We start from the raw sequence: 16,992 nt of genomic DNA, 5'->3' as shown, positions 1-16,992 counted from the left end.
CCCTATCTATTTGAAAAGACATTTACAAAATGAAATGGGTAAAATATCATCATCGATCAGTATTAACAGAACATTTGGAACAATTTTGATAATAGAGAACACTGTGAGCCCCGATTAAACAAATTTTAGCCCCCCCAACTCCATTATTCACACTAGTAGTCCTGTATTACAAAAAGTACTCTATTGTTATTATTATATTTTGAAATTCCTAAATATAAATTTGTTAAAATTTGTTTTCTCTGGTTATATAAGTTCCTACAAATTATCCAGGATTTTGCCTTTGGCCCGCAAAGCCTAAAATATTTACTATCTGGCTATTTACAGAAAGTTTGCCAAGCCGTGTTCTACACCATAACAAGATAAATATAATCATTCTCTTTCTTTCTTTCTTTCTTTCTTTTTTTACAGAGTGGAAGGGAGAGAGATAGAGAGTTAGAAACATCCATGAGAGAGAAACATCGACCAGCCGCCTCCTGCACACCTCCTACTGGGGATGTGCCCGCAACCAAGGTACATGCCCTTGACTGGAATCGAACCTGGGACCTTTTGGTCCGCAGGCCGATGCTCTATCCACTGAGCCAAACCGGTTACGGCTCATTCTCTTTCTTGAGTGTATTCTTATCATTAATTAGTTTTGACATACCTGCCCTTCTGGATATGCCCTATAAAGGATAAGCCTTGTGTCTCTTCTGATATGGCATTATTTGGGATTTCCATGAACAGAAACACTATTAGCATAGTTCTGGCAAAACCTCGATGTCATCGTTATAACCACAATATTAAAGGGCCAACACCATACCACTGTTTCAAGATGACCCTCATCAAATTGTGATGTTACCAGGCCATGAACTCACTGAGGGCTCCTATGGCATCACACCCTGCCTCTGGCATCACCCTGGCTCATCACCTTACTGTGGTGCCAAATGCTATCACTGCTGTGACAGAATTCTGTCCTGATGTCTCTCCGCCGAGGTGTCAAAATAATTAATCCTAACTTCTTTCCAGTCCTGTGCTAGCGGCAGGGAGGGGGAGGGTGGCCAAAGCCACCAGTAAGAGCTCAGGAGATACTACTCAGCTCCTACTGTTGTCCCTTCCGCCTGCCACTGCAGGTCAGGCTCCCCGTCCGACAGGACCTCTAGGCTCCCATTACTCTCTTGCCACGATTCTGCACCCGTTCCGCGCAACCAATTCAATGCCCCACAGCGACCACCCACCCCGGTTCCCCACGAAGCGGGTCCCAGTACCTGACTCCATTCTCCAGCTGTCATCCTGGGCCAATTCCACTGGCCACTTGACTACGGTGGCCGCGAGGGACCCTGGGACTTGTAGTTTTGTGCTGCTAGGGGCAGAGTTGATAAGAGCGGCAAAGGCGCCTCCCAGCCTGGAACTGAGTTCAAACTGCAACTCCCAGAGGCGCCCTGCGATGGGGAAAGGAGCGACGGAACGAGGAAGGTCGGTGATTGGTGGAGCTCTGTCAGTCCTTTTGATTGGCACGAGGAAGCGGCTACGTGAGGTCCTGCTGCGCTGAGATCCTGGGAAAACGAAATGGAGGGGTTTGTGTCTAACCTAACCGTCTGCAATCTGGCCTACAGCGGAAAGCTGCAGGAGTTGAAGGAGGAGATCCTGGCCGATAAATCCCTGGCTACTAGAACTGACCAGGTAAAGCAGCGCTGGGGCCTTTTCGCAGGCGGCAGCGATGACGTAGAGACCAACGTGGCTGCCTGGCGCGGCCCAAGCGGAGGCAGATTTCCTGAGGGCCAGATCCCCGCCCCTGTCGCCCCATCCTCACCCTGGGTCACCTCAGGACTCAGAATCAGGCGGTTGGAACTAGTCCCGCAATGCTCAGATTTATTTTATTTTATTTTATTTTTAGCCCAGTCCTAAGCTCCTTGAATTTTGGATATTTCTAGAACGTTTACTGTGTTTCTCAGAAAGGCCCAATCTTTTGAGAAGTCCCTGAGGAGGAAAGCTTTAAAAAAAAAGATATGGGTGCCTTTACTTTACAAGTGATTTTATTCAACGAAACACGAGTAACTGAACGCCTCTGCAGTGCTAGACAGTTTGCTTGGAGTTGGGGAGACAGTGGAGTGGAAGAGGCGGACATGCATAAAGTACTCCCAAATCAAATGTCCGATTACAAATTGAAGTTAAAAACTCGAGAGAGAAGTTTACGTAGAACTTTCAGAACATGTAATGGGAGAACCTGCTTTAATCTCCCTTAGCAAAGCCGAATGTTGGCATTGAAAAGGCTTTGCAAAGGTTGTGAGGCCTTGCAGGATGAGCGGGATTTCCTTGGAGGATGAAATGGGCATTCTAGGCAGAGTCAGAACAAAAGTGAATGGACTTTGGGAAGTGTTTCATTCTGCCCTCCTGCTCAAAGAACCCTCATGCATTAACCCTCATGCATTAGCGCCTTTGCCGCTCTTATCAACTCTGCCCCTAGCAGCACAAAACTACAAGTCCCAGTTTCCAAGCAAGATTCACAGTGCCCTTAGTAAGCCAACAGTATTTATAGATTGCCTCCTATTTAACAGGCACCACTCTAAGCACTAGTGAGACAGTGTCACATATTTAGAGATCTCCTTTTTGTGTCTTTGGGAAGAGAATTAGAAGTCAGGAGACCTTTTTTCCTAGAACTTTACTTTATTGCTTAACATGAAAATGGCTTTACCTTTGCCTAATTTATCTTCATATGGTCTGGCAATATTTAATACTTAAACTTAATTTAAGGTCAAATAATACTTCCAACCATTTTCAAGTCAGCGGTATAAAAAGGGAGAAGCTATACACGATCAAGAGACATAAGAAACATAGCCAAATGCAACTTGTGGACCTTGTATGAATCCTGATTGATTGAAACAAGCCAACTTTGAAAAGACATCTGGGAGCCCTAGCCGGTTTGGCTCAGTAGATAAGAGCATTGGCATGCAGACCAAAGGGTCCTGGGATTCTGGTCAAGGGTACATATCTCTGTTGCAGGCTCCTCCCTGGCCTGGCCCTGGTCAGGGCACATGCAGGAGGCAACCAGTTGATGTGTTTCTCTCACATTGATATTTCTCTGTCTTTCCCTCTCTCTTCCACTTTCTGTAAAAATCAATGGAAAAATATCCTCGAGTGAGAATTAACAACAACAACCAAAAAAGACATTTTGGGGACAATTGAATACAGACTGGGTATTACATGTTATAAAGGAGTTAGTGTTAATTTTTTAGAGTTAGTGCTAATTTTAATAGGTATAATAACGGTCTCAGAGCTATGTAGGAAAGTATCTTTGTTTTTTAGATATTGAAGTTCTTAGGGATGAAAAGTTATGATATTTAGGATTTGTTTTAAAAGAACCAGCAAGGAAAACATTTGATGAAGCAAATTGGCAAAATATTAAATCTAGGTGATAGGCATATGGGTTGCTATTATATTCCCTCTATTTTTATGTGTTGGAACTTCTTGCTAAAAGTTTAAAATACCATTTTCTTTTACATAAGGCTAAAAATATAGCAGTCAATGCAAAAAGGGATTCTCTTAGAGAAATATGACTAACTCCCAGCTTATTATTTTTTTTTTTGAAAAGTAATGTTCTCCAATTCTGTGTGTGGTGTGTGTTTTTAGATGGATATGCAGATAATCTCAATTACTAACATTTCTCTTTCTAGAGAATCTAGAAATTTCGGAGTCAGACAGACAGCAATTTGTGTCCCACCTTCACCATTTACTATCTGTGTGACCTTGGATAAGTTGCTTACCCTGAGGAATCTTAGTTTCTTCATCTGTAAAATGGGGATAATATCCACTGTACAGGATCTTGAAGATTAAATGAGACATATGTACATCTAGCAAAGTGTCTGACGTGAAAATGTACATAAATAATTAAATAGTAAACAGCTAAAGCTCTATTTCTGCCGAAACCGGTTTGGCTCAGTGGATAGAGCGTTGGCCTGCGGACTGAAAGGTCCCAAGTTCGATTCCGGTCAAGGGCATGTACCTGGGTTGCGGGCATATCCCCAGTAGGAGATGTGCAGGAGGCAGCTGATCGATGTTTCTCTCTCATCGATGCTTCTAACTCTCTATCTCTCTCCCTTCCTCTCTGTAAAAAATCAATAAAATATATTTAAAAAAAAAAAAGCTCTATTTCTGCCACAAGCATTCAAATCAGTTTCTCCCCATGTTACTAAAACCTTGGTCTCTCTTTTATTAGTAATAATATGGTTTAAGGTTACCTTCCTGAGGATTCAGTGATCTCCACTTCTTGTTTCCAAACTACAAATTTGCTGGGCCCAATCTTACCTTTTTCTGCTTTCTTATCTTAGTTCTTCTATTTCTCTTCAAGAATGTTGATCTTATTGCTTCTCTCTTTCCCATGTAGGATAGCAGAACTGCATTGCATTGGGCATGCTCAGCGGGACATACAGAAATTGTTGAATTCTTGCTGCAGCTTGGAGTGCCAGTGAATGATAAAGATGATGTGAGTACTAAACAGAGTTGATAAATTCCCAGTTATCTGTAGTCTCCAGACTGTGTTTACTGAAGCCTGAGTGTTAAGCTTACAAACAAAATTTTAACCTTTATTACTAGGAAATTATAGTATGGCCCTGTTGACCAAGCACAGGACTAGTGGTTGCATTATTTTAAATTATTAGTTTTGCTACTAATACCCTGTAATTTAAGATAAACATGCAGATCAAGGCTTATTACGGTGACCTCTAATAGACTCCAGACCATTTTTATTATGTTGGAAATTTCTGGGGGGTAAATAGTGCCTAAATTATGAGGACCTAGATATCTTTTTTGTTATGTAGATATTTATGTAATGGTTTTGGTTATCTATCTTATATAATAAAAGAGAAACATGGTTATTAGCCATACCTCTGCTACCCTTCCCATTGGCTAATCAGGGTGATATGCAAATTAACTGACAGCCAAGATGGCGGCCGGCAGCCAGGCAGCTTGAAGCGAACATGAGGCTTGCTTGCTTCAGTGACGGAGGAAGCCAAGGTTCCTCGCTTGCTGCTGCCGGCCTCTGAGCTTGCAGTTTGAAACATTGTTATAAATATAGAATCTAAACAAACTCCAGAAACCTGCTTTCAGCCAGCCAGGATCTCAGAGCTGGAGTTGAAACAGTGTTTAGATTATAGGACCCAAACAAACCAGATACCTGCTTTCAGCAACCAAGGCCTCAGACCTGGAGCCAAGCCTCAGAGCTAAAGCTGGCCCAGAATAAAAAAAAGAAAAGAAAAAAAGGAGCGGTTGGGAGCTTCAGTCACCCGCCAGCCTGAAAACAGCCCTCAGCCCCACACCCAGACTGGCCAGGCACCCCAGTAGGGACCCCCACCCTGAAGGGTGTGTGACCAGCTGCAAACAGCCATCATCCCCTCATCCAGGCTGGCCAGGCACCCCAGTGGGGACCCCCACCCTGATCCGGGACACCCTTCAGGGCAAACCAGCCAGCCCCAACCCAGGCCTCTATCCTATATAGTAAAAGGGTAATATGCCTCCCATCACCGGGATCAGCAGAGCCGCGAGGCCTCCCAGCACCGGAATCAGCATGACGGGGCAGCGCCCAAACCCCCTGATCGCCCTGCAGCTCTGTGTGTGACAGGGGGCGGGGCCACAACCTCCCTATCCGCCCTGCTCTGATCGTGACAGGTGAAGGCACCCCAACCCCCTGATCAGCCCTGCTCTGTGCCTGATAGGGGGGAGCTCCCCAACCCCCTGATTGCCCTGCGGCTCTGTGTGTGACAGGGTGCGGCGCCCCAACCCGGCCCCCCCCCCACGGGCCCTGCTCTGTGTGTGACGGGGTAGAGCCATAACCTCCCCATCAGCCCTGCCCTGAGTGTGACAGTGGCGGCGCCCCAACCCCCTGATCGGCCCTGCTCTGTCGGTGATAGAGGGTGGCTTCCCAACCGCCCCCCACGGGCCCTGCGCTGTGTGTGACGGGGTAGATCCATAACCTCCCCATCAGCCCTGCCCTGAGTGTGGCAGGGTGCGGCGCCCCAACCCCCTGATCTGCCCTGCTCTGTGTGTGACAGGGGGCGGTGCCCCAACTCTCATATCAGCCCTACTCTGTGAGTGACAGGGGGGAGCTCCCCAACCCCCTGATGGGCCCTGCTCTGTGCGTGACAGGGGGTGGCGCCGCAACCTCCCCATCAACCCTGCCTTGAGTGTGACAGGGGGCGGTGCCCCAACCCCCCAATCGGCCCTACCCTGAGCGTGACTGAGGGTGGCATCACAACCTCCCAATCCGCCCTGCTCTGTGCATGACAGGGGGTGGCGCCCCAACTCCCCAATCAGCCCTGCTCTGAGCCCGACCAGGGGCTGCACCTAGGGATTGGGCCTGCCCTCTGCCACCCAGGAGCAGGCCTAAGCCAGCAGGTCGTTATCTCCCGAGGGGTCCCAGACTGCGAGAGGGCACAGGCCGGGCTGAGGGACCTCCCCTTCCCCCCAAGTGCACAAATTTTTGTGTCCGGGCCTCTAGTATATATAAAAGCCAAACAACTGGAACACCGGAATGACTGGTCGCTATGATGTGCACTGCAACCATACAACCTCCCTCGGCCCCTCCCCCTGGCCAGCCCCGCCCACCATTGCCGCCTCCCACCCCCCTGGGGTGAGGCCGGCCAGCCAATCTCCAGCAACCCCTCCCCCTGGCCAGCCAGCCCAATTGGGGTCGACTGGCCAGATTCCACCCATGCACAAATTCGTGCACCAGGCCTCTAGTATTAGGATAAGATTTGTGAATAATAAGGATGCAAACTTTTTTGTAGGCAGAGATTCCTTTTCAAGGATGCTAACTGAAGTAATACTTATATTAGCAAAGAAATAAGAACAATTTACTAGAGGAACAGTTGGGTGCTGTAGGTATGTCTATATGATAAAATAATATGTAACCAATAAAGTTATGATTCTAAAGAATGACAGAAAAATTCTCACAACAAAATGATAAGTGGAAATTACAGAAAATGCAACTCACAGAACTTGATATTCTATGATCCCAATTTGAAAATATATTAGAATTAGTCTTAAGTATAATCACCTCTATAGTATGGGATTATGGGTGGTTTTTCTTTTCTTTTGTGTACATCTGCTTTCCAAATTTTCTACAGTGCTTAATGAGGGGAAAAGGAAGAATGTTACTGTTTTAAACCATTCACACACAGCTCTTTGTAAACCCTGCCTAAATGTTAGTGTTAATCCCTGTTCCTTTCTCCCCTGGTTTTGTATGGCCCACCTCTTTTACAGGCTGGTTGGTCTCCTCTTCATATTGCCGCTTCTGCTGGCCGGGATGAGATTGTAAAAGCCCTTCTGGGAAGAGGTGCTCAAGTGAATGCTGTCAATCAAAATGGCTGTACTCCCTTACATTATGCAGCTTCCAAAAACAGGCACGAGGTAGGGTTTTATTCCTAGGCAACTTCTTTTGAGTTCTAAACTTCTATGCAGACAAAAATATATCTCTGCATAGTTTTCTTCTCCTTCTTTCCAGATCGCCGTCATGTTACTGGAAGGCGGGGCTAATCCAGATGCTAAGGACCATTATGAGGCTACAGCAATGCACCGGGCGGCAGCCAAGGGTAACTTGAAGATGATTCATATCCTTCTGTACTACAAAGCATCCACAAACATCCAAGACACTGAGGGTAACACTCCTCTGTAAGTGACAAGTAGCAGTCATTTGTATTCTACCTGAAATTAGCCCTCTTGCACTAATTCTTACATATCGTTTCCTTTTTTTTATTGTGCTTGTAAATGTAATGCATGTTATGGCAAAAACATTTGAAAGTACACAAAAATATAAAGATAAAATTTTAAAATGCCTATCATCTTGCCACCCAGAATCAACCACTAACATTTTTATGTATTTCTACCCAGTCTTCTATATGCAACTGCATATTTTACTTTTTTTTTTCATTGAGATCATACTGTGCATGTAATTTTATATATTGTTCTTTTCACCTAATGTTATTAAGTATTTTTAAAACATGTTTGAATGGCTATATACAGTTCAATTTTATGGATGTTCATAACTTAATCATTCCTATATTACTGTATATTTAAAGTTTTTTGAGTTTTCCACTATTATAAATAATGCTACATTGACCAACTATATATAAAAGTTTTTGGCTATATTGCTGATTATTGCCTTAGTATACACTCCTAGAAGTAGAATTTCTGGGTCAACAAATACACACATTTTAAGATTATTGCTTTATATTGCTAAATTGCTTCCAGAGGAGTATCATTGTACCTTCCCAAAAGCAATTTGAAAGTGCCCATTACCCACTTACCAACACTGAAAATATCCTTTTTTGTATGAAAAATGGTGTTTCATAGTTTACAAATTCAGCCACTTACCAGTTATATTAAATACATTTTTAATATCAGTGAATAGAAACATTTTTTTAATGCCTACAACTAATGTCATTTATTTTATAAATTATAACTTTGTGTCCCTTTTTATTTCCTTTTGGGGAATTAATTTTTTTTTATTTACTGAGTTTTTTAAGTACCTTTGACTTGATATAGTAAAAATATGCCTTCTGCCATGTTAGTTGAAAATATTTTTCCAGTTTTTCTTTTCATGTTGTTCATGATTTTTTTAAAATAACAGAAGTCACTATGTATTCAAAACTATTAATCTTCCCTCATGACTAGAGAGTCTTTCCTCACCCTGAAATTAGTTAAATATTCACCTGTATTTTATCGTACCATAGTTTGTAGCTGAGATTTATTGTTACTGTTTTTCATTTAACTCAAACCCATTTGGAACTGATTTATGTTTATGGCCTGAAGCCATCATCTACCTTGATATTTTTTTCTGCATTCTTGTCCATTTTTCTTCTTCCTTATTGAATGGTGACTTTTTTTGAACCAGAAATGTTGTCTTCTTTTTAGTCCAAAGTGAGACTCAACCTTTTCTAATTTGACTTTAAACTAACTTATAAAAAATAATGTTTTCTTAACTCTTAGTTTTAAAAATCTTTTCTGTAGTTCTGAGTGATTCCATTTAGAAAGACTTGCATATAGCTCTTTTCTCCATAACAGGAAAGGCACAGTGGCCTGGAGAAATCTAGAAGTCAGGCAATATAGGGTCTGGGAACAGCCTAGGATTTACAAACTCAGCCACTTACCAATTATATTAAATACTTACATTAAGTAACTTTGAGTAGCTGCTTAACCTTCCTGAGCCTTAACTTCCTCATCTATGAGGATAATAATTCCTTCCTCAGTAGATTGTTGTGAGGTTTAAATAAAGTAACATGTAAAGTGTCTAATACCCTGCCTGGCAAACTATAAATGCCCAACAGAGTTATTTCAATTACTCCTCAGTCATGTCATCATAAGCAAGGACTTTAACTACTATCACAAGTTCAACTGTAAAATGTTAATAGTAATACCAAGGTAGTTATAAGGATCAAATGAGATAAACTCTTTCAAAATGCTTTTCCAAAATATAAACCATATAAAATCTTTTTAGCAGGTTATGAATGGGGACTTTTCTAAATTCCAACCATGAATGTGATTGCATGTGTTTGGTGAAAATTACTTATAATCTCAGTAGAATAAGGAAGTTGTTTCTTAAGCTAGCATTTAGATCCCTTCTTTTATTGCCTTAGGACCAGAATTATGATTTATGATCTGGTATTGCAAGGCTATTTCACTAAATTTTAACTTATAAACACTCTTCCCCATGCAAGTTGATTTTGCTTTCCTGATTAAATAGATTTCCAATATCACACTATCTAATAATATGCGCTATGGAATACCCATCAGCAAGTCCTAGCATTATGTAGAAGTAGTAGTGATTTATCAGTCTTTGTGATCTCAATTTCAGACACTTAGCCTGTGATGAGGAGAGAGTGGAAGAAGCAAAACTGCTGGTGTCCCATGGAGCAAGTATTTACATTGAGAATAAAGAAGAAAAGACACCCCTGCAAGTGGCCAAAGGTGGTCTGGGTTTAATACTCAAGGGAATGGTGGAAGGTTAAACAGCTTGGATTTATTTTTACTTTGTATGTTTTGTAGTTGTCCCCAGTGTCCTGGAAACAAATGTACTTGGTGCATAAGACATCATCTATGAATGATGAAGTTTTTTTCATCTTCAAAGTCTTATAAACATTTTGAATATTGTTCCTGCTGAGATATTTGTTCTGAGTTTACAATTTGCTTTCCAGGCATGTAATAACTGTTGAAATTGTTCTACTGTTGTTGTATAATCTATATAGAATTTTGGTTAATTTTGAGTAAGTGATTCTGTGACTGTTGTGAGACTTTAGCACTCTCCTGTGCACTCTCTGTCCCCCTCTGAGGCAAAACAACCTCAGTAGCCTCAGGCCAGTTGTTCTGCCAAATGTTTTAAGGTGGATTCTAGAATGTTCCTTCTGTCGAGTTGAAACACATCCTAACTTGTTTTGCAAGCTCACTCAGAGGCTTATACCAAAAATTGCTGTTTTTCCAGCAGTACATTTAATTTATTTTTGTTATGGGAGGAATACTTACATATTTTAGAGGACCAAATTTTCAGTTGAAGGGCCTGTTATTCCAACTTTGGTATTCAGAAACACTAAGATAATAAAAAATGATAGCCTGTACTCATGTATCTTTAATACGCTGTTTCCCTCTATAAAATATGCTGTTTTTAACGAGGAAGTTTTTAAGTACCTAGATTAACTCATCCTGTATTGAAAAGAATGTAAAGCTTGTTAACATGCTTTGTTACAAAAAAATGTACTTTGATTTGTATTTCAGAAACTAAAAAAATAAAATGTTGAGACAGTCTCGCAGTTTTTCTTTCAAATCAGTTAAATACCCACTAAAACCTTAAAGTCCTTCATAAAAACATTTCTCAGTTTTTGGTAGCTCTAAAGTTAATAAAATTAGTGAAGCTTGAACTGAGGCATTTTAAAATCTTTAAAGAAACAGTAATTTTCTGAATTGCTAATTAAATGTGGAGCCAAAGGAAATTATTAAGTGTAAACTTGATCTCAATTTAGGGAAATGCTCTTAAATGATTACTAGTCATAAAATCTAATGACCTCCAAGTGACTCTTCAAATTATTTTTTTAATTTTGAACTTTGTGCTTCAACTATTGCTTAAAGTAAGTGAGCCCACAAACTTCCATTAATTTGGGGTCATAGACTTAATGACCAGTAGCTAAAATGACTTTTGTAAACACAAACTGTTGTTAATTTGCAAACCCTTTTTACATAAGTTTTTTGAGTGCTGATCTTTACAAATATTAATCAGAGAAGCATATTCTTAATGGAAGTAAACTTTGTTTATTGAATACCAGGGATAGAATTGATAATAGGGGAAGTAATTTCTTTCCAATATTATTTAGCATGATTAAAGTTGTACCTAATACAGCCTGTTAGGACTGAAGGAAGTTACTCTTCATAAATATAGTCAAACCCTGGTTCTCAAATGTCTCCCATCTTGAACAATTTGTTTCTGGACTAATTTGTTCAAGGGAAAAAAATGTCTCAGTTGTCGAACAAAACTTCAGCTATTGACCCTACAACCCTTTCATGCTGATACCCGTATGAACAGTCACACATCCCTCAGGCGGCAAAAGAGAGAATGCATGAGTATCAATTTATTGCTAAACCTCACATTGTTCATTTAACATCTCAGGAACTTGTGCTGTAAATATTTTTGTGTTTTTACTTTTGTTGTTTATTATTATTAAACACATACAGTAGGTCATCATGGGTTAATGATAGCAGCAAAGTGAAAAAAGTGAGAATGTAGAGCTTAGAAAAAAAATAATTGCCAAGTATAATAGAGATGTTCATGTGTCTGATCTGGCTACCAAGTATGGCATGACAAAATGCACAATTAGCAAAATTTTAAAACAAAGAGGCCATCAAGAGTGCTGATTGCTAAGGGTGTGAAAGTGCTCACAAAACAACAATCACAGGCAATTGAAGAGGTAGAAAGCTGTTGATTTGGATTAACGAAAAGCAGTTAGCTGGTGATAGCATTTCAGAGGCAATGATATGTGTAAAAGTGAAGGTGCTGCATCTGACCTAAAAGACACCCTGGAATGAGTGCTGAAAGTGATTTACTATACATTTCATTTCCTTTTTGTTAAATTTTCATTTACATTTCATGTCCTTTTTGTTTTTAAAATGTTTATAGGTTAAACAGTGCATTACACATGTACTGTATATAAGAAAGGTAAAAACAGAGTCATTTGGGGGTCTGGAACAGATTACTTCAATTTACATTATTTCTAATGAGAAAAAATGTTTGGATTTTCAAACAAATCGCTTCTCGAACAGCATTCCAGAACAAACTAAGTTTGAGAACTGAGGTTCCACTGTATTAAGTTCATTGTCTGCAGAAAAAGAAAACTCATCCTAGTTCTTTAATAAGCAATACAGCTGGAACTAAGCCTCAGACAATTTGTAGGCTATTGCCATTTTAAATGAACTGGCTTGTTAACAATATGTAAATCACTGGTATGTATAAACTAATAATATTGATGGCCTTGAATATTGGTCAGATTGCCTTCATTATCATCTCTGAATTCTTTGTTTTTAAAACAAAGCCTCAAAGACAAGTGGGATTTTTGAGTATTGATTGGTTTGAACCTTTTATAAGACCTGTTTTCCAGCACATAGACATTGTAAAACAACTATTTATTACTAAAAGTTGGGTTTGTTTTATTGGAATTAGTAGTTTGGTGCAGTTGAAAGAACAGTACACTGGGAATCAGAATTTGGAGTCTAGTCTTGACTTTACATAATCTCAGGCAGATTATTTTATCTCTCTTCACTCAGAGATTCTCCTCTGGGGATTGGCTGGGTGTATATAATCATGACCTAGCTTTTTAAAACTACATTTACCCCTTCCTGTCACCCCCACCAACAATGTAATTCTGCATTATCTCCTGCCTCCACTCCATCATTTTCAGGAGTGAGCCATTGTGTATGTTATCACCCTGAGGTGCTCTGGGTTTGGAAACGGTTGAGTACTATATCAAATCTCCCTCCCAACTCATTTAGCTCTTTTTACTGAAAGTTCATCAAACTTGAGTTACACACAGGCCTGTTTAAGAACTGCAAATTTTAACTTCTCACCTTATATTGAGAGGAAAGGTCACCTGGTACTCTAAAAGGACATAGGAGCTATCAAATATACAGGGGTGGGCAAAAGTAAGTTTACAGCTGTTCATATAGAAAATAATGCAATAATAATGATACAAGAATATATTCTGTTTCATTTACTCACAACTATAAACCTACTTTTGCCCACACATGTACATTGTTTCTTAGCTATAGGCCGAGCATTACTATGGTTTAGTCCTTTTTCATTACAGATCACTATGATTTGCAGTGTAAATCCAGCCTTCCTCCCCTAGAGTCAACACACCACTGTTGATAATATGCAAGAACTTGTTATATAGCAAAGCCTTTTTAAAAAAAAGTATATATTTTATTGATTTCAGAGAGAAAGGGAGAGGGAGAGAGAGATAGAAATATCAATGATAAGAGAGAATCATCCATCAGCTGCCTCCTGCACCCCCCTCCCTGGGGATTGAGTCCACACCCCAGGCATATGCCCTGACCAGGAATTGAATCCTGACCTTCTGGTTCATAGGTCGATGCTCAACCACTGAGCCATGCCAGCTAGGCAACATAGCAAAGCCTTATATGTACTAGAGCTAGCTCTGAATTTGCTCACCATTGCATCACCAGCCATAATACCTGGTTCATAGTAGCCATTCAATAAATATCCCATGGGTGACTAAATAAAAAGATGAATTTAGGGAGAATAGGGACCTATAGCCTAAAAGCTTTTCTGTTGACTTTAGCATATCCTATTTGCTAAATGCAGAAACAGAGAGAGGTGAGAAGTTTGGCGAAATATTTTTGGGTGGTAAGAAGTGAATGATTAAGAACCCCAAGGCTGGTTTTTAATTTGATTGGGACTGCTCACTTAAACTTTAACTACCTATGGCGAAATAAATCAGGTAGTACCTTTTCTGAATAAGAATGATGCCAAAATAATTTGGTTAAAGTTTAATCAGAATATTTAAGTAATGACCTATTCCATTACTTATTTTCTTAGCCACTGATAAGCAGAAAAATGTTCACTTATTGTAAGGCTCTTTTAACATATGAGTCCATTTTCTTTCCAAGTTAAGATTTAGTGAAAATGTTACCATTTTATATATATATATATATATATATATATATATATATATATATATATATAATAGGGTCTCAGGACTCATTGCAAACATAAATATATGTATATTATGGATATACTAACAGAAAGCTAAGGAGACTGGGATAAAAGTCACACTGACCCAGGGTGGCCTTATGGTAAAGTAGATTGTAACCCATGTGGCTTGACTTGGGAGGGACTGAGAAGTCTCCTTTTCCCAAAAATAACTCCCCTGTGGATTTTTCCAATTCTTGAAATACCACTGTTTAGACTCTGGATTAAAGAATTGTCTGTGTTCCAGAGTTCCCTGTTTAAAGGTAAATACACCTAAGAGAGCTAAGCCCTTATCAACCTGAATGACATCACTGGATGATGAAAGATCATGTTCACTGGACAAAAACAGGTTACAAAATGGCTACCTTTTGAAAGGGTGGCAAGGGTCCTGAGCAAAGAATCCTGTCTGAGGAATGCAGAACTGAGTGTGTCACTGAGCTAAAAGACATATGAGAATCCTGGAAAATAAGACACCGTAAAGCCAGGAAGGGCACTGAAAGGAGAGATCCAAAAATACTACTTCAGATTAACATTACCTACTTCCAACCTTGCCCAGGTAGGGTTTCTGCATGAACAACATATACTCTATTTTTAAATGCAGACCTCTCCTTCCAGTCTTGTTCAATTGATTATGCTATTTTTAGCTCAGCTTCCTGACTATCAAGATCATTTTTGTCATGATTCATACAGCATAGTCATTCCCTCTAGGGGCAGAGCATCTATAGATTTATTGCGTGCCTTCCACATTTTTATCGAAGTCATTAGTTCTTAATCTTGGGTTCAGGCTGTCTATAATTTATCTAAAACTGTACATAACATTTTTTTTGTGTATAAGAATTTCTCTATAGAGAGGGGTCCAGAGTTTTTAGCAGGTTCTCAAGGTGATCCATGACCTCAAAAAAGGTTAAAAACCACTGATCCAACTATTCAATATTTTGAACAGAACAGTGCTACTAAGACAGAGTTCTGTAAGATCACCAAGAGTGCCTTTCATCTTGTTTGGCACTGATCCACCAGAAATGTTGAGGTGTAGTGGTTGACTATTACATGTCAGTCTCTTGTGATTTGCCTTTGTCATAAAAGTGGAAGGGAAAAGTGAATTCCACCTACTTTGGCATTCTGATTGTTGAAATTTTCATACTGCTGATATTTAGTTTTTAATCTCTTAATATAAGGTCATTCTTAAGACCATCATTTTGATTCCTATACACATCAGACGCCATATATCATAATATATTTAGCCTGAATGTAATTATAGCTACTTCAAAAAACCATGTGATTAGCTAAAATTAACACACATCAAAGAAAATACGTAAGTTACAGCTTGCTATCTGTTTTCTACATGGCTCTGAACAAGTATAATGTGAATTAAATGCCAACCTATCTTAAAACCTAGGGTCTCAGTTATTGTACAGTTAGAATATATATAGAAAGGGCTCCACAGTTTAAGAAAATCCTCTACATGAAAATCTGGATATGACTAGTAGATCTTCATTACTTTACTTAAAAAGGATTCAAAAGGGAACCCTCATGCACTGCTGATGAGAATGCAGATTGGTGCAGCCACTATGGAAAACAGTATGGCATTTCCTCAAAAAAACTAAAAATGGAACTGCCATTTGACCCACTGATCCCACTTCTAAGAGTATATCCTAAGAAGCCTGAAACACCAATCAGAAAGAATATATGCACCTCTATGTTCATATAAGTGTTATTTACAATAGCTAAGATCTGGAAACAGCCCAAGTGCCCATCAGTAGATGAGTGGATAAAAAAGATGTGGTATATTTACACAATGGAATTCTATGCAGCTATAAAAGAGAAGGATCTCTTACCCTTTGAGACAGCATAGAGGGACCTGGAGAGTATTATGCTAAGTGAAATAAGCCAGTCAGAGAAAGATAAGTATCACATGATCTCACTCATATGTAGAATCTAATGAATCAAATAAACTGATAAACAAAAATAGTTCCAGAGAACCAGAAGCATGAACAGACTGTTGACCTTCAAAGGGAAGGCAGGGAGGGTGGATAGGAAGAGATCAACCAATGAACTTGTATGCATACATCCATAACACATGGACACAGATAATAGTGAGATGAAGGCAGAAAAGGGGTGGAGAGGGTCAATGAGGGGTGGGAGAGGAAGGGATGTCTGTAATACTTTCAACAATAAATATAATTATTTTTTTTAAAAAAGGACTCAACTTGGAAGGAAGTCAGACACAAAAAATTCCTTACTGAATGATCCCATTTATATGAAGTTCAAGAAAAGGCAAAGTTAATCTCTAAATGATGGAAAACAAATTACTGGTAGTCTAGGTCCAGGATGTTGGTGGGATTGCACAAAGGGGTATAGGAAATGTTTTGGGATGATGGAAATGCTCTAGATCAGGGGTGGGCAAACTTTTTGACTCGAGGGCCACAATGGGTTCTTAAACTGGACCGGAGGGCCAGAACAAAAGCATGGATGGAGTGTTTGTGTGAACTAATATAAATTCAAAGTAAACATCATTACATAAAAGGGTACGGTCTTTTTTTTCAATAGTTTTATTCATTTCAAACGGGCCAGATCTGGCCCGCGGGCCGTAGTTTGCCCACGGCTGGTCTAGATGGTTGTAGTGGTTTTCTGGGTATATACATATGTCAAACACATCAACATATCAAACAGGTGCAGTTTATTCTACATAAAGTAAATTTCAGTAGTTTCTTATAGAAGATTTACCTTAGGATCATTAAAATAAGATGTTATTGAATATTATTTATTGAACCTTA

General features: G+C 39.8%; 2 protein-coding genes across 3 annotated transcripts in view; one reads left to right on the top strand and one right to left on the bottom strand.

Annotated features, from left to right (window-relative positions):
• The window catches only part of ATG4A (autophagy related 4A cysteine peptidase), a 63,216-nt gene extending 61,690 nt beyond the window's left edge, over nt 1-1,526 (bottom strand). Inside the window, exon 1 of the mRNA XM_081115356.1 lies at nt 1,245-1,526. Coding sequence (XP_080971482.1) covers nt 1,245-1,254 — 10 coding nt within the window. The 5' untranslated portion in view covers nt 1,255-1,526. The remainder of the gene's footprint in view (nt 1-1,244) is intronic.
• Nucleotides 1,486-10,767, top strand: PSMD10 (proteasome 26S subunit, non-ATPase 10). Of its 2 annotated transcripts, none has more exons than XM_081115358.1 (5): nt 1,486-1,659; nt 4,361-4,459; nt 7,234-7,380; nt 7,475-7,562; nt 9,824-10,767. In XM_081115358.1, exons 1-5 carry the CDS (start codon nt 1,546-1,548, stop codon nt 9,829-9,831), a joined length of 456 nt encoding a protein of 151 aa, XP_080971484.1. In that variant the 5' UTR covers nt 1,486-1,545; the 3' UTR covers nt 9,832-10,767. The 2 variants fall into 2 exon arrangements, with proteins under 2 accessions (XP_080971484.1, XP_080971483.1); XM_081115357.1 differs by having other exon boundaries at nt 7,475-7,641.
• The last annotated feature ends 6,225 nt before the right edge of the window (nt 10,768-16,992 follow it).

Source organism: Myotis nattereri, assembly GCF_964212035.1.
Source record: "Myotis nattereri genome assembly, chromosome: X".
In the NCBI taxonomy this organism is placed as follows: domain Eukaryota; kingdom Metazoa; phylum Chordata; class Mammalia; order Chiroptera; family Vespertilionidae; genus Myotis; species Myotis nattereri.
This window is presented reverse-complemented; position numbering and strand designations above follow the sequence as displayed.